At 43.1% G+C, this 18053-nt stretch overlaps 1 protein-coding gene across 1 annotated transcript; it reads right to left on the bottom strand.

Annotated features, from left to right (window-relative positions):
• Positions 1 to 292: 292 nt before the first annotated feature.
• Positions 293 to 15881, bottom strand: LOC115369786 (scavenger receptor cysteine-rich type 1 protein M130-like). The gene is made up of 10 exons (XM_030066453.1): positions 15803 to 15881; positions 15378 to 15410; positions 14967 to 15266; positions 11056 to 11361; positions 10652 to 10960; positions 8731 to 9036; positions 8324 to 8635; positions 4124 to 4429; positions 3726 to 4028; positions 293 to 563 (listed from the first exon to the last, which is right to left on the bottom strand). Exons 1-10 carry the CDS (start codon positions 15879 to 15881, stop codon positions 511 to 513), a joined length of 2307 nt encoding a protein of 768 aa, XP_029922313.1. The 3' UTR covers positions 293 to 510.
• Positions 15882 to 18053: the final 2172 nt, after the last annotated feature.

Below are 18053 nucleotides of genomic sequence, written 5' to 3' on the forward strand. Positions count from 1 at the left end.
GATGGTTTCACCACATGTTGGACGGAGCTTGATTAACACGAGGTGCTTTCACACCCCCAGAATCACACCTGTGACCTTCGCCTCACAGGGACCCACTGAGCTGGTGAGGTTTTTATTTCCCAGAATTTAATTTAACAAAAGCAAAGTTTGAAAAGACAGTGGTCTTAACATAACAATGGATTACTGAATTCTTTTTTTTTTTTTTATAATTCCACTTAAAACACCACACCAGTAATTTTGAATATTTTGACCATTTATTACAGCTTTACATTTCAGCAAAATGTGTTGCAAATCGTGCAGAATTATTAAAGATTTCACAACTTGAAATGAAAATGCGTTGATTTTCAGACAGTGTGAATAAATGGAAACCAGCTGGCTGATACAAGGTAAGAAAAATGCTTTCAGAGTTCTAAAATACAACTGCTTGATCTAGGAAAAGATTAGCAGAAACATTTTGTAGATATTATGTTAAACCTGCAGCATCACTGGCACGGGCCTTTAAATTCTTGGTTATGTGGAAGCCGGGCGACCCGTCTGGACGCTCACTGCTGCCCCCTGCTGACCTGCAGAGACATGGCAACAACCAGCTTTACATGACTGTAACACACCTCTCTTCTAGAAAAAAAAAATATATATTTTTCTTTCTCTTCTAGATAATACACACACACACACACACACACACACACACACACACACATATATATAAATATGTGTGTGTGTGTGTGTGTATATATATATATATATATATATATATATATATATATATACTTTTTTTTTTTTTTTTTTTTTTTTTTGGGTCGACTATCTGCCTCCTTTAAAGCTACTGTCCCAGACCGATATCACAGTGTGTCCCGCTGACATCACTCCACCCCGGCTCTGTGCTTTTTTTCATAAAGGTTGCTTTACATTAATGTATAATAAGATGTTAGTTAGACTTCATGTTCAGAAGTTAAATAGTTCATAATTCTCCCTCTTTTTACTGTGCTGTGAAGACATGAACAAATTTCTCCTTCATTTATCATCCTCCCTCCATTCATCCTTCCTGCATTCATTCAAGTTCTCATTTTTACTGAATCCTCTCTCTCTCTCTCTCTCTCTCTCTCTCTCTCTCTCTCTCTCTCTCTCTCTCTCTCTCTCTCTCTCAGCCCCTCTGGTTGAGGCAGATGACCGGGTTCTGCTCGGGTTCATGGGATTGGCCAAAATCTGTTGGCTCTCTGTAAAGTGCCTTGAGATAACTTCTGTTATGATATGATGCAAAACAAATTGAATTGACTTAAATTGAATTGGATTGGATTGGATTGGATTGAATTGAATTGAAATGGATTGGATTGGACTGGACTGGATTGGATCGGATCAGATTGGACTGAATAGAGCCGGACTGGGAATACGGTGTGGAACAGCAGTGAACCAGCTCTCACTAGCCCTCAGCAGTCAGCAAATATTTTTAGCAGTACCTCCTGACCAGTGCAAAAAAAAAACCTGGTTTGATATTTTGTACTTAAAAAACTGACTAAACTAAAACAAAAACATACAAAGACCGTCTGTGGTGAATAAACTGCTTTCATAAAGTGTTGCGGTTTTATTCTGATACGTATTCTGAATTTCTTGAATGTAGACCCTAGACCTTGACAAACATCCACATCTTATAATAAAAAATAAATAAACAAAATAAATAAAACTTAAACTAATACTGAAAATAATAAAAACTAAACTAAAAGTAAACATTTTTAAATAATAAAAACTAAACTGAAATGAACAAACCCACTCTGGAAAACAAACTGAACGGAAAACAAAAAATAAAAACTAATGAAAAATCAAAACTATAGGCGTGTCATTGATTGTGCTATCTGAGCAGATCCAAGAGGTTGAACTGGACTTGTGTGCAGATGCTTGAAGATGTATCATCTCCCATCCAAGAGACTTCCTCAGCTCTGACTGACTGGCGGGGATTTGAACCTCTGCAGGGACGTTATCCAGCCCACCGGTACCACGGCCCGGTTGGTGCTCCTGGCTGTTGTTGGAGTCACAAGAGGGGTCACCAACCTGAGTCTTTAGTTTCACTGATGTGTAGCCTCAGGATGGTATGGAGAATAAGACAGGACAGCCAGAAAACTGCACCACTTATCTAGACAACCATCAGGTCGGGACTCTATAAAATAGTTGAAAAGAGGAGTGAAGGTAGTGATCTATGTGAAGCCAGAGAAACCATATCCCAACAGAGGAGGAGGTCTCAGACATCATCTACAATACTGTCCTGTCATTCCCTCACAGGAGGTTCAACCATTCGCTCTTGGCCTCTTGTGACACCAACAACTGTCGTTCCCTCCTAAGCCCACCCAGGCTGACATACACTATATTACCAAAAGTATTCGCTCACCTGCCTTTACTCATACTATGAACTGAAGTGCCATCCCATTCCTAACCCATAGAGTTCAATATGATGTCGGTCCACCTTTTGCAGCTATTACAGCTTCAACTCTTCTGGGAAGACTGTCCACAAGGTTTAGGAGAGTGTTTATAGGAATTTTTGACTATTCTTCCAAAAGCGCATTGGTGAGGTCACACACTGATGTTGGTCGAGAAGGCCTGGCTCTCAGTCTCCGCTCTAATTCATCCCAAAGGTGTTCTATCGGGTTCAGGTCAGGACTCTGTGCAGGCCAGTCAAGTTCATCCACACCAGACTCTGTCATCCATGTCTTTATGGACCTTGCTTTGTGCACTGGTGCACAGTCATGTTGGAAGAGGAAGGGGCCCGCTCCAAACTGTTCCCACAAGGTTGGGAGCATGGAATTGTCCAAAATGTTTTGGTATCCTGAAGCATTCAAAGTTCCTTTCACTGGAACTAAGGGGCCAAGCCCAGCTCCTGAAAAACAACCCCACACCATAATTCCTCCTCCACCAAATTTCACAGTCGGCACAATGCAGTCTGAAATGTACCGTTCTCCTGGCAACCTCCAAACCCAGACTCGTCCATCAGATTGCCAGATGGAAAAGCGTGATTCATCACTCCAGAGAACGCGTCTCCACTGCTCTAGAGGCCAGTGGCGGCGTGCTTTACACCATTGCATCCGACGCTTTGCATTGCACTTGGTGATGTGTGGCTTGGCTGCAGCTGCTCGGCCATGGAAACCCATTCCATGAAGCTCTCTGCGTACTGTACTTGGGCTAATCTGAAGGTCACATGAAGTTTGTAGCTCTGTAGCAATTGACTGTGCAGAAAGTCGGCGACCTCTTTGCACTATGCGCTTCAGCATCCGCTGACCCCTCTCCGTCACTTTACGTGGCCTACCACTTCGTGGCTGAGTTGCTGTTGTTCCCAAACGCTTCCATTTTGTTATAATAGAGCTGACAGTTGACTGTGGAATATTTAGGAGCGAGGAAATTTCACGACTGGATTTGTTGCACAGGTGGCATCCTATGACAGTTCCACACTGGAATTCACTGAGCTCCTGAGAGCGGCCCATTCTTTCACAAATGTCTTGTTTCACAGTCTGCATGCCTGAGTGCTTGATTTTATACACCTGTGGCCAGGCCAAGTGATTAGGACACCTGATTCTGATCATTTGAATGGGTGAGCGAATACTTTTGGTAATATAGTGTACCTGGGACTCCCCACCAGTCTGTCAGAACTGAAGAAATCTCTCAGGTGAGAGGTGAAACATCTTCAAGGACCTACACAAACATCCAGTGGCCTGACCTGGATGACTGAGAACCTTCACAGATACCTGAGCAGATGATCTCCAGGTAGAAAAAGGGCTTCAATTCTGGTAAGTAGACACACTCCCTCAGTGTAGATCCAGACAGTAAACAGGAGGAGCTGAGATACCACTTATATTCCTGCGAGGGATCCTTTCTCCTCTCTGCTGAGACAGCAGAGCCACAGCCCAGCTGTCTGCACACTGCAGTGGCTGCCTTTAGGTTCAGCTCAAAACCTGATTCATCCACTGGCCTCCAGACTCCCAGGTGTTTCACCTCCAGTGTACCAGCACAGCGGCTGTCTCCTCCCGCCAACCTGACATGATCAGGCTCTGATCGGAGACAAGACAGTAATTAGTAAAAGCATTAAAGTTCCTTTGATGTGAACATGAATGAAGTCAGATGGGAGCTGCAGCTCCTCTTCTACCTGAGCAGGTGAGTCCAACAGCTTTGCCAGGTGAGCAGGTGTTTCTAGCTGAGCCTGAGCTTCCACAGTCCAGGAGAGAGGACTCACTGCCTTCACACTGGAACTCTTTGGTCCCCATTGGAGCCTCTGCTTCTCCATAGAGCGCCCCCAGGAGGACAGAAGGAGCCCCACAGCCAAGCTCCCTACAGACCACCTGTGCATCCTGCTGGTCAAAGTCAGCTTCACACACTGAGGACCACGACTGGCCAGACTTCACCTCCACTCTGCCTGAGCACAGACTCTTCCCATTCACCAGCCTCACAGACTCTGGAGGGAGAGAGAGAGAGAGAGAGAGAGAGAGAGAGAGAGAGAGAGAGAGAGAGAGAGAGAGATTGGTGACTCCAAATATTCACATAACAGAAGTGGATGGAAAGCACATAAATTTGCATTTTGTTTCAGTAATTTTCTGAAAATTTGTTTAAAATTTGTGATATATTTGGATGGAAACCCGACTATAGGCAGTTTTTTGATGCCACTGTTTTGTTTTTCTGTTTCATTTTTTTTTCATCCATGCCAATGTCTTGTTTCCTAGATCTGAATCCCTGTTTGTTTTCCTCTTGAGTTTCAGCTCTCTGAATCTCAAATGTGTCCTCTCAGGGTTTGACCGGGACAGAAGAGCCTTGGCCTTCCTCACCACAGGCCTCTTCATGATCCCAGTTAGTTGTGTCTGCTTTACACCAGTAACCTCACTGGTTGATTTCACCAAGCTGCCCAGTCTGCTGTTATTCTGCCAGACCAGGTTCAATATAAAATGTCACAACAGATTCAGTGTCACTGGGGATAAAGTAAATCAGAATTTCAATGTAAACCTAAAAACTCCAAAGCAAAGTTTGCAGACCACAACAGCTGTCAGATATTTTCACTTGCCTACCAGTTCAGTTTGCTTGTGTTTTATTACAGCAGGATTGTAAATGAGTCGGAACCTCCTGAAGTCTCTTCCCATGTCCTGAGATCTGACAACATTCAGCTGCAGGAAGAGTTCATCACACCCTGACACAAAGTCATCAACAACATGACTGTCCACTGGATTTTACTGGGAGCTGCACCGCAAAAACTCAATATCTTACCAAGAATATTTGTCTTATTTCAAGTCAAAATATCTCATTAGCCTACACTTAAAAAAAAAATTGACACAATCACCTCAGAAGTAACTTGTTTTTAGACAGTTTTCACTTGTTTCAAGTGAAAATTTGCTTGAAATAATTGAAAATTAGCTTGAAACAAGTGAATATTGTTATTTCTTCGGTGATTGTAAAAACGGCCATCCTACTGTGTGTTTTCCCCCCTGAACTCAGCATTCAGATTTCCTACCCTGCATGGTAATAATAACAATAATAATAATAATAATAATAATAATAATGTATGTTCTGTGTATGTACGACATAAATTTTAAAAAAAATTATTAAAAAAAAAAAAGACAAACACTGTATAACAGGTATTACTGTAACTTTGGAAACATAAATTAAAAATCAACACACTGTCAAAAAAAAATTAAAAAAAAAAGAGATAAGAAGGTTAAATGTAAGTGTCTATGTAATGATGAAACTATATTAGATGGTCATAAAAAAAATAATAATCATAATACATGACATTTGTATAGCGCTTTTCAGGGTACCCAAAGTCGCTTGATGTTCCCCTGAATGCAGCAGAGTGCCTCATGCTGAAGATGGCTGCATGGCAAGATTCTAATTAACTCTGAGTTTGGTGATTCCTTTTCCTTCAGTGTGCGTCCATATTTTTCCATATTTGCTAGCTACAGTTTATCTCTATGCTGTGTATTTTCTTGCCATTTCCTAACGTTTGTACACTTATACACTAGATGACAATTGATTAGTGACTGTTACAGTGTTTGGGATCCACATATTGTGCAGTTTGGAGTTCAGATGTTGGATGCTAGTTGTTAGCAATTCTCGTTTGCCATGGTTGATATGTTATTTGTTAACTGGCTAGCTTCGTATGCTAGCTGTTAGCTGTATATGTCTATGCCTACAAGGGATGTCCCCAATCCGATACTATGATCGGAAATTGGGCCCGATCACGTAATTTTCAAAGGATCGGAATCGGGTGGAAAAGGTCCGGATCACTGATGTAGGCCTATTAATGTAATGTTGCATAATTCGTGATGGGTCGTTCGCGAACAAGTCGATTCTTTTGTACGGCTCTTTGAAGTGAACGAGCCAGTTCCCAATTTCTTTGTTTTTTGCTTTAATTCACTCTGCTTCCATTAATTTCAGTGCATTTGGTCATTTTTGCATGTTGTGAACAAAAAGAAAGAAGAAGGAGTCGTGTGTGATTTTTTTGGCCAGTCCTTACTGGCCAAGAATCTTGTGGAGCTTACAGTTTCGGACAGTCGTGGAGTGGTTGTTCACCAGTTATGTTCAAGGCATTGAGCTCTAGGCCAATCAGAGACAGGTAGGGCGTGTCTAAGACAGGTCTTGCCCTGGTTCTGCTATCCTCACCCTCTTGGCAGGCATAGACCAGTGGTATTTGGGGAAAACTATACTTTATTTTCTAATCAAGCTTTGAACATAATGACACGGATCAGAAATTTAAATCTAGCTGGTGCAAAATTTAGTCCACCTCTTATGGACTTGTGCAGGTTTGTTCTTTTTCTATTTTGCAGTAAAAGTAAAAGCTGTTTTACATGGGACTTCATTGTACCCTGCTTAGCTTTTTTAGGTATTGCATGGATAACATTAATTCAAGGTTTATTTACACACACACACACACACCCATTTAATACAATGGATAAATCCAAAATAGTGATCTTATTGTCAAAGCAGTGGGATGTGGTGCCGCGCCACCCTGTGGAATGTTTACAAATGTCCACACAGACCTTTGCCAAATTAAATTATCATTATTTCAGGATAAGTCAAAATCAGATATCCCACCAATAGAATATACATGGGATATCCAAGTTTGAATGATTCTGATCGATATATTAACCCACACCTTCTTAGCATCCAGTACAGTCTGATACCACCCTGTTAGTCTCATGTGGAATGTTTAGGTCTTAATGGGTTAAAAATAAATAAATATAAAAATGAGCCAGTCTTTTGAACGGCTCTTTGAAAGGAACGGATCCTCAAGATCCGGCTCCCTTCAAAGAGCCATAAATCCCATCTCTATGCGTAATGTCACGTCCATGTTGTAAACACTACACGTGTGGAGAGTGGGCGCATAGAAATACACAGACTAGAGCTAGTCGCGTCAGCCCTATGCCACATATTCAATGTCACGGAGTCGGCAACGAAGCTTCTAGCACTGTGTATTTCTATGAGTGGGCGTGCCTTCATGCGTCAGTGGCAGTGAGCTGAGCCATGAGCTGCTCACAGGTATGAGGCTCAGAAAGCCGTTTTGAAAAACTGACAAGACAAGCGTCTCAAATGTCTGCCGTTTGGAAATATTTTAAAGCGGAAAGCGAAAGCAGTGCTACAGCAACATGCAATGTCTGCAAGATAGAGATTTCGCGCGATGGGAAGGAAAAATGCACCTTCAACACAACAAACATGATTCGCCTACCTGAGAAACATACCGCATTGCCAAAGTATTGGATCGGGACTCGGTATCGGCAGATACTCAAAATCAAAGGACTCGGACTCAGGGGCAAAAAGTGTGATCAGGACATCCCTAATGCCTACCTTAGATTCACAACTACCGTCTGTTCTAGGCTTGAATTATTCATAAGTCTGTATTGTTGTTTTTTCTTGTTTCATAACCACACACATCCGTACTTAATTCAAGATAAATCATCTAAACTCTATCTTCCGGTTCTGCATCTCATTTCCGCACTCCACCTAAACACCAAATAGTGTCCTGACCCGACACCCTGAAGTGATTGCTATCATACATATTGAACCACATTTTTAATCATACAGTGATCATGTCTTTTTTTTTTTTTTTTTAAGTGTAATGAGATATTTTGACTAGAAATAAGACATTTTGACTGGAAACAAGACAAATATTCTTGGTAAGATTTTGAGTTTTTGCAGTGTGACCAGTACAACACAGTCTCTACTGCAGCAGTTAGACTGCTTACTAAAGGACACATCAGGAGAAGACTGTGTGTGTGTGTGTGTGTGTGTGTGCGCGCGCGTGTGTCTGTGTGTGTGTGTGTGTGTGTGTGTGTGTGTGTGTGTGTGACACCATTGATGATATTACCTGAGCAGGTGATGCCAAAGGTGTCAGTGGACTGATACTCCATCTGTAAACAATCATTCAGTGAGGATCCAGACTGATAACATGAATATCTTACATGCCACACAGTTTTTGATAAGGAAACACTTCTCCTCTCTGATGAAACAGGAAAGCCACAGTCCAGCTCTCTGCATATGGCAGCTGTTGTCTTCAGGTCCAACTCAGACTTCACACCCAATGGAATGTATGAGACATCCACTGGCCTCCAGACTCCCAGGTGTTTCATCTCCAGTGTGCCATTACAGCGGCTGTCTCCTCCCGTCAACCTGACAGGCTCTGATCGGAGACAAGACGGTAATTAGTAAAAGCATTAAAGTTCCTTTGATGTGAACATGAATGAAGTCAGATGGGAGCTGCAGCTCCTCTTCTACCTGAGCAGGTGAGTCCAACAGCTTTGCCAGGTGAGCAGGTGTTTCTAGCTGAGCCTGAGCTTCCACAGTCCAGGAGAGAGGACTCACTGCCTTCACACTGGAACTCTTTGGTCCCCATTGGAGCCTCCGCTTCTCCATAGAGCGCCCCCTGGAGGATAGAAGGAGCCCCACAGCCAAGCTCCCTACAGAGCACCTGTGCATCCTGCTGGTCAAAGTCAGCTTCACACACTGAGGACCACGACTGGCCGGACTTCACCTCCACTCTGCCTGAGCACAGACTCTTCCCATCCACCAGCCTCACAGACTCTGGAGGGAGAGAGATTGATGCGCTTAACCACAGTTACAGTGTCAAAAGGCTTCAGAGACCCACAGTTTATAGAAATACCACCCGATACACACACACACATACACACATACACACACACACACGCGCGCATTACTCTGATTTGCAGTGGGACAGTAATGTCAGCTCTAGCTCAGCTAAGTTTCTCTGGTTATAAGATCAGCTGGAAGGTTTTCTGTTCCCTCCTGGGTGCCATGGTCTGCCTCTCCTCCGCTTATCATCCCAGTCTAACGCCCAGACGCAGCGGCTGAATCTGGGGCTGGAAACCACGCTACGCTGTCTCATTTCCCAGAATCCCGGTCACCTGGAGTAAGAACTTCATTTGGGTTGAGTACGCTCACAACTCGCTGTCTACCTCTGCATCTGCTTTGTTTTGTTTTTTTTTTTCAAAGTGTTTTTGGTTGCCAGTCCTGTCATGGGATTACTCCATGCCTGCTAATAAGTAGGTTGCACCCAGGTTAGGGTTAGGGTTAGACCCTAACCCTAACTTAACCCTAACCCTAACCCTAATCCTGGCCCAGATCCTCAGGTCACAGCTCATCACAACAGGGAGGAGCACGAACGATCCAGTGGTTCCAACCACCTGGAGAACGTCCCCGCAGGTTAACCAGCTGGGACTCCCCACCCGTCTGTCAGAGCTGGAGAAGCTTCTTTGAGGAGAAGTGAAACAACTTAAAGAGTGAAACAACTTAAAGAATCTACAAAGAATCCAGTTGATCTTGATTCAACCCTACATGGACAGCAAAAGCTGAAACTCATTCTTGAAACTAATTATATGAGAAAAATGTAAATGTCTGAACACTAGGGTTTGCAATTCTCAACCCAAACCCTGTCAGACTCAACCCGATTGCATCGGTTCAGGCTCAGTTTATTCCATTATTCCTGCAGGGTTGAGAGGGCTGGGCTCTCTGCTGCAGTGGATAAATGAGTTGAACCTGAAATTGAAGTTGAATGTGCAGTTTGGGCAGGCAGGGGCTCTTCCACACTTGTGGGTCTGGTGATATGTGTCAGAAAATAGAGTATGTGGGGAAAAAACGACTTCCACCAAGGATGCACCTGTTCCTCCTCACTCATCGCTCCTCCAGATGCACCTTAGGAATTGAGGCATCCTCAAAGATGGCGATTGAGATTCTGGGCCACAGGCAGGAGGAAAGAGGAGAGAAGGGGCAAGGAACTGCCTCTTGCCTGTTTTCGGTCAGCTGTGTGTGTAGAAAATAAACCAACTAGCCAACAAGGCAGGGGTAGAGATGCATTCACAAAAGAAAAGCCAGGATTTCTGGTCGGACGGAGAAACACACCTGATTTTAAACAATATGAAAGACTCTGGTGTCAACAGGTTTTCAGATTTGCGCAAATATCGCAACGTTGACATTTTCAATAACGTGGTTGAAGGAATGAGGGACGGAGACTATGTTCACACCATCAAGCAAATCGAAGTTTGCATGGCTGCATGTAAACGGGGATATTAGTGGAATATTCACCTTCATTAGCCACATAGACAGCTTGGAGGGAATATTGTGTTTTTCACAATAAGGGTAAATATTTTGCACATGTAAACATAGTCATTGACGATATTACCTGAGCAGGTGATCTCCAGAGTGGAAGAAGCAGTTGAAGACCTCATGTCTATACATTCCCTCATTCTTGATCCAGACTGAAGACAGGAGAATGTGAGCTCCGACACAGGTATAAGCCTAAATGACGGGTCTGTTTTTTTTTTTTTTGAAACAACAGCACCACAGTCCAGATCTCTGCACACTGCAGCTGCTTCCTGCATGCTCTGCTCTGAGCCTGAAAACAACACTGGTTCCCACTCTCCAAGATTTTTCACCTCCAGTGTACCAGCACAGCGGCTGTCTCCTCCCGCCAACCTGACATCATCAGGCTCTGATCAGAGACAAGACATGAATTAGTAAAAGCATTAAAGTTCCTTTGATGTGAACATGAATGAAGTCAGATGGGAGCTGCAGCTCCTCTGCTACCTGAGCAGGTGAGTCCAACAGCTTTGCCAGGTGAGCAGGTGTTTCTAGTTGAGCCTGAGCTTCCACAGTCCAGGAGAGAGGACTCGCTGCCTTCACACTGGAACTCTTTGGTCCCCATTGGAGCCTCCGCTTCTCCATAGAGCGCCCCCAGGAGGACTGAAGGAGCCCCACAGCTGAGCTCCCTACAGAGCACCTGTGCATCCTGCTGGTCAAAGTCAGCTTCACACACTGAGGACCACGACTGGCCAGACTTCACCTCCACTCTGCCTGAGCACAGACTCTTCCCATTCACCAGCCTCACAGACTCTGGAGAGAGAGAGAGAGAGAGAGAGAGAGAGAGAGAGAGAAAGAATACCATATTAGGATACCAAGACCTTGAGGAACACCACAGAAAAATTCATGCTTTGATTTGGTGTCAAAACCTCAGGTAGATTTCTGTAAGAACTGCATTTTTCAGCAGTTGGGTGGCGTGCATTTTGTCCAGGATATGTGTCAGAAACTGATCCTTATTGTCAGTCCAGCTGGAGAGGCAGAGCCTCTCTGAACGGCCTCGCTCTCTAGTTTGTGTCTGTAAAGTTTGATGAGGCTGTGATTCTCCTAGAGGTCACTAGAGGTCATTTTCTACAGGTATCCTAAAGAACGCCTGCAGTTTCTGTATACATTCAGCAGGTGGTTCCATGCCAGCAAACCTCACAGATAGTTAAAACCATTTCTTTTTTTGTGATAAATTCCCTGTCAAGCTTTTAAAAAAACAAAAAAACACCAGTCCTATTTCCAACCGCTAATGCTTCACAATGCTTTTCCAATTCGTCTGCAATGAAAGAAAGAGAGAAGGTGTCTTGCTGCTATTTGTTTGTTCATGAACTGGCTGTATACCCATCAGAGCTGTTGGAGGCAATGAACGACATTCCATTTCAGAAGTTTTTTTTTATTATTTGTCTGCAGCTTTTGATAAATGATTACTTTATGTGTTGTTTGGTAACTGCTGCTTACACAATGTTTGTCTAACTTGTACTTTGTTCTTCTTCAGTGACATTTCAGAATACTCCCTCATGTATTCCCCTGTATTTGTATTTTACACCTTTGCAGAAATCACACCGAATTCATTAAATTCATTATTTAGTTTTTCAACATCTGCTTAACTTCTTTTGACAAAGACAGTTAAATCATCTGCATAAGCTTTCAAATAGGTTTTCTCACACAGTTTGGTAATAGCAATCCCTCAATACAATTCCTAATTTGGTTAAATTGTTTGTTGTATTAACACTGGTTCAATAGAGATTGCATATAACATTTCCGAGAAAGAGCAGCCCTGTGAAATGCCTCTATTTACTTTGCAAAGGGCACTCAGATCTCTGTTAATCTTCAGTACACTCAGTGTTCTGGATACAAAACCTTGATCATGGCAATAAAACCTTTGCCTGAAGCCAAAAAAAAAAACAAACTCCAGAGTCTTCCAGCAGTAGAAGTGTTCAATGCAATCAAATACCCTTTCTTGGTCCAATGAAATGAGACCAATATCTGTCTTGATAATCTGTCAATATCTGTGAACGATAAAGTGAACACACATTTTGACGCGGAAGTATCTGTGATGATCTCCTGTATACATTCTGAGGACAGGGAAAACATTGCAGGTTTGGTGAAGGACCTGCTTGCTGAGGGATTACAACTGGAGAGCTCCTGCAGAGTGTTAGCAGCAGAAAGGCTGAGAGAAAGGGAAGGATGAAGGATGTGATCAAGCTGGAAGTTGGAATTTGGCTCTGTACAGGACAAGGTAAATATGTTAAAACTATGTTTTATGATTGCAATTTTTGAGTTTTGCTCTTTAGAAAATTGCTTTTTAGAAAACTGTAAATACAAGCAACAGATATACTTTCCATACTCGCTCTTCTTTTTTCATAATTGTCACGACTTGGACATAATCAAAATCACTTTCCATACTTTTTCATGCTTTTCCAGACACCATAGGAGGGAACCCCATATGAGTGTCCAGTGGGCCAGATCTTCCTGGGTCTGACACCAGCGGCAGCTGGATGTACAGTACAGGCCAAAAGTTTGGACACACCTTCTCATTCAATGCGTTTTCTTTATTTTCATGACTATTTACATTGTAGATTCTCACTGAAGGCATCAAAACTATGAATGAACACGTGGAGTTATGTACTTAACAAAAAAAGGTGAAATAACTGAAAACATGTTTTATATTCTAGTTTCTCCAAAATAGCCACCCTTTGCTCTGATTACTGCTTTGCACACTCTTGGCATTCTCTCGATGAGCTTCAAGAGGTAGTCACCTGAAATGGTTTTCCAACAGTCTTGAAGGAGTTCCCAGAGGTGTTTAGCACTTGTTGGCCCCTTTGCCTTCACTCTGCGCTCCAGCTCACCCCAAACCATCTGGATTGGGTTCAGGTCCGGTGACTGTGGAGGCCAGGTCATCTGCCGCAGCACTCCATCACTCTCCTTCTTGGACAAATAGCCCTTACACAGCCTGGAGGTGTGTTTGGGCTCATTGTCCTGTTGAAAAATAAATGATGGTCCAACTAAACGCAAACCGGATGGGATGGCATGTCGCTGCAGGATGCTGTGGTAGCCATGCTGGTTCGGTGTGCCTTCAATTTTGAATAAATCCCCAACAGTGTCACCAGCAAAACACCCCCACACCATCACACCTCCTCCTCCATGCTTCACAGTGGGAACCAGGCATGTGGAATCCATCCGTTCACCTTTTCTGCGTCTCACAAAGACACGGCGGTTGGAACCAAAGATCTCAAATTTGGACTCATCAGACCAAAGCACAGATTTCCACTGGTCTAATGTCCATTCCTTGTGTTTCTTGGCCCAAACAAATCTCTTCTGCTTGTTGCCTCTCCTTAGCAGTGGTTTCCTAGCAGCTATTTGACCATGAAGGCCTGATTCGCGCAGTCTCCTCTTAACAGTTGTTCTAGAGATGGGTCTGCTGCTAGAACTCTGTGTGGCATTTATCTGCTCTCTGATCTGAGCTGCTGTTAACTTGCGATTTCTGAGGCTGGTGACTCGGATGAACTTGTCCTCAGAAGCAGAGGTGACTCTTGGTCTTCCTTTCCTGGGTCGGTCCTCATGTGTGCCAGTTTCGTTGTAGCGCTTGATGGTTTTTGCGACTCCAGTTGGGGACACATTTAAAGTTTTTGCAATTTTCCAGACTGACTGACCTTCATTTCTTAAAGTAATGATGGCCACTGGTTTTTCTTTAGTGAGCTGATTGGTTTTTGCTATAATATGAATTTTAACAGTTGTCCAATAGGGCTGTCGGCTGTGTAGTAACCTGACTTCGGCACAACACAACTGATGGTCCCAACCCCATTGATAAAGCAAGAAATTCCACTAATTAACCCTGATAAGGCACACCTGTGAAGTGAAAACCATTTCAGGTGACTACCTCTTGAAGCTCATCGAGAGAATGCCAAGAGTGTGCAAAGCAGTAATCAGAGCAAAGGGTGGCTATTTTGAAGAAACTAGAATATAAAACATGTTTTCAGTTATTTCACCTTTTTTTGTTAAGTACATAACTCCACATGTGTTCATTCATAGTTTTGATTCCTGCAGTGAGAATCTACAATGTAAATAGTCATGAAAATAAAGAAAACGCATTGAATGAGAAGGTGTGTCCAAACTTTTGGCCTGTACTGTACATGCGGATGCTTCTATCGCTAAACGCAGCTCTGTTAAAGGAATGGTCATTGTGAATTCATCCCAAAATATGGAGATTCGATGCAAATGATGCCCCAACCCCTCCCATTTTTCCACAGTTATTCCATATCACTGTCACTACTACAGCAGTTAGACTGCTTATTAAAGGACACATCAGTAGAGGACTGTGTGTGTGTGTGTGTGTGCGTGTGTGTGTGTGTGTGTGACGCTATTGATGATATTACCTGAGCAGATGAGGTCTAGGCTGTTAAGACTAACTTGAAGCTGAGGCTCCAAACATTCCTTCAGAGCGGATCCAGACTGCAAACAAGAAGCTATGATCATCCACACAGCTCTATATGAGGACTGTCTTCTTACTGCTGAGACAGCAGAGCCACAGTCCAGCTGTCTGCACACTGCAGCTGCTGTCTTCAGGTTCCACTGAACTTTTGAGACATCCCCTGGTTTCCAGTCTCCCAGGTGTTTCACCTCCAGTGTACCATTACAGCGGCTGGCTCCTCCCACCAACCTGACATCATCAGCCTCTGAACAGAGACAAGACAGTAATTAGTACAAAAAGAAATATTTTTCTCATTTGGAAAAGACTGCTATTTCTTCTTTTTAATCATGTCAGTCAGTTTGTTTTCTGTGTTTACCTTCTAAACTGTGTTCTCCTTCAGCGTGGAGTCCTGAGGAGAACAAGCAGAAAGTAAAGCAGTGGTAATTACCCCCACAGATATGGGTTGGTACAGTCGTTCTCAAATGTTTTTCAGTAATGTAACCCCTTTGAAATATTTTTTCAGCCAATTCCGCCCGACTAGTGTAACAGACACACACGCACACACACACACACAAACACACACCACACACATATATATAAAATATTTAAATTCCCCACTGGCCCCATTGGGAGGTCTTGTGTCTGTGTCTCCTTCAAGTTCGGGTCCTGGGAGCCTGAGGGTTCTGCGCAGTATCTCAGCTGCTCCAAGGACTGTGCTCTTCTGGACAGAGATCTCAGATGTTTTTCCTGGAATCTACTGGAGCTGCTCTCCCAGTTTGGGGCTTGCAGCCCCGATAGCACCGATCACCTCTGAGACCACTGTAACCTTCACTCCCCACATCTTCTCTAGCTCTTTCCCACGGGATCTTGGCTCTGTCATTCTCAACCACCTTTATAGGTGCTGTCCATTTTAACCCTGGGACTTCCAGTCCCAGTTTGGCACAGATATTCCCCACACTATGCCAGCCACTTAGTTATGGCACTCCATGTGGTCTGTACCTGCCAGCACCTTGTATTCTGCATTACCACTATATACATGTCATAGTTCCAGTAGAGAGAGGCAGGAAGGGCAGGAGAGAGAGAGGAATACATGCAGCAAATGGCCTGGGCCCGGATTCAAACCCAGGACACTGCGATCAGGACTCAGCCTTAAGTGGTGCACAGTCCAGCCCAGCCCCAGCAGTGAAACAACAAACTGATACTGAGGAGATTTGGTTGTTTCTGTTTCTGTTTCTGCTTCTTCTCTTCTTCCTCCTTGTTTTCAGCTTTAACGCTGCTATGTTTCAACCACGGATCCATTTTTTTTTTTTTTTGTCGTCTTCCCGGTCAGAATGAACATCCTCGCTTAACGACCACGGCAGCAGATTTAAACCACAAACACACGCATCTGACACCTTCAGGAAATCCGTAGGGAAAACTGAATATTAAATGTGGTTTATCAAACTGACATTTAGCCCACATTTTTATTGTACTTAGTATAGCATAGGCTGTGATATGGTTTTACAGGAGTGACTCTGCATAAGGAGGTTGGTGGGGTGGAGGATGTGTCAATCAACACAACTTTTTTTGCTGAGTTCAAATCCAAGTAAGGTGATCGATGATCACGACAGCATAAATAAAGCAGAAATGCCAAAAAATAATCTAAAAAAAAAATGGGGACCCCACATTATCTAACATTACATTGACCTATTTCATCATTTCAAGATTGTTGAAGGGTTGGTAATCAATTGAAGGAATTCCAAAGTGCAAATAACATTTTCACCTCATAACTGTCCGGTTTCAGCAAATCACTTAGTACCATCATGGCATCACTAAACCACATCAGCTTGAATCAAGATCAACTGGACTATTTGTAGATTCTTGAAGACTTTCACTTCTCCTCCTAGAACCTTCTTAAGTTCAGAACTGAAGCGTCTTCAAGAATCTATAAATAGTCCAGTAAACCTCAATTCGACCTGGATGACTGAGACCCTATACAGATGGCTTCAGTAACGTTGTTAATGGCATAAGTGATGCATTGGATAACAAGAAAACCTGTGCAGTTCTCTTCACTGATTTTTCAAACTACTTCTCAGAGAGAACTCAGTGCGTTCAATTTGATGGTACCTTGTCTAGTGAAGTACATATTACAGCAGGGGTCCCCCAGGGCTCTGTCTTCGGTCCACTTTTATTTTGTATTCATGTGAACAATCTAGGCCCAGACATTCCAAATGCATGTTTTCATTTCTATGCAGACGATATAGTCATTTACCATTGTGTAACAATCAACCTTTGCGATAGCATTGGGGCTGCAGGGGAGGAGTCGCAAAGTTTTATACAATCCACACAAAACTCTCACTACATGCCCTACCTTCCTAACTAATAACTACCGGCAATATGTAAACAAATAAATAAGGTAAAAAATGTAATTTAAGGTGGATTTTAACTTGTAGGCTATGGTTGAGTATAGCCTTGAAATGAAAAAAAAATTGTAGATTTGTGAATATGAAAAATAGGTAACATAATTCTCCAGTCAGTGTTGTAGTTCCACTGTAGGAACCAGACCGCTCTGCATGAGGAACAAACCACAAGGGGACAAATAAGAACCCGATGGCAAGGGGTGACAAGCCACTGGACCCCGAAAGGTACAAATATGGGCTTTATTTGTAGGAGAGTGTGAGTGGGGAACACTCTCATTTTTCTTTTAGCTGGGACTCTAGAAATGAGACCTTTGAACTGTCCCACCCACTGTGAGACTGACGCATGTTCATTCCTCTGGAGACACGACTGAGATGGACAAACAAATGGACAAAATCTCTCTCGGGTCTGGACTAATGCTCATGCTCGTCTAGGAGATGTAAATGCAACAAAAACGAGATTTCATCTTGATTTTTACATTGCTATGAGCATGCACTGATATTATCTGAGTTTTGTTAAAAATGACCATGTAATAGTATAGCTCTTTACGTTTATGCAAGCAGAATTTGGATGACATGATGATAGCCATCTAACTGTAGTGAGATGATTTGTCCATGCATTTTATTTCAGAGAGGACCCCAGCATTGAACTTGTT

This window comes from Myripristis murdjan, chromosome 13 (assembly GCF_902150065.1).
Source record: "Myripristis murdjan chromosome 13, fMyrMur1.1, whole genome shotgun sequence".
Taxonomy (NCBI): Eukaryota; Metazoa; Chordata; class Actinopteri; order Holocentriformes; family Holocentridae; genus Myripristis; species Myripristis murdjan.

Coding starts and splice junctions, on each gene's coding strand:
- LOC115369786 (XM_030066453.1), bottom strand. CDS start 15,881: ATGACAGAGCCAAGATCCCGTGGGAAAGAGCTAGAGAAGATGTGGGGA. Junction 11,362..14,966: donor CCTAGACCTCATCTGCTCAG/GTAATATCATCA, acceptor CTCTCTCTCCAG/AGTCTGTGAGGCTGGTGAAT. Junction 8,636..8,730: donor TGTTGGACTCACCTGCTCAG/GTAGAAGAGGAG, acceptor GTCTCCGATCAG/AGCCTGTCAGGTTGACGGGA.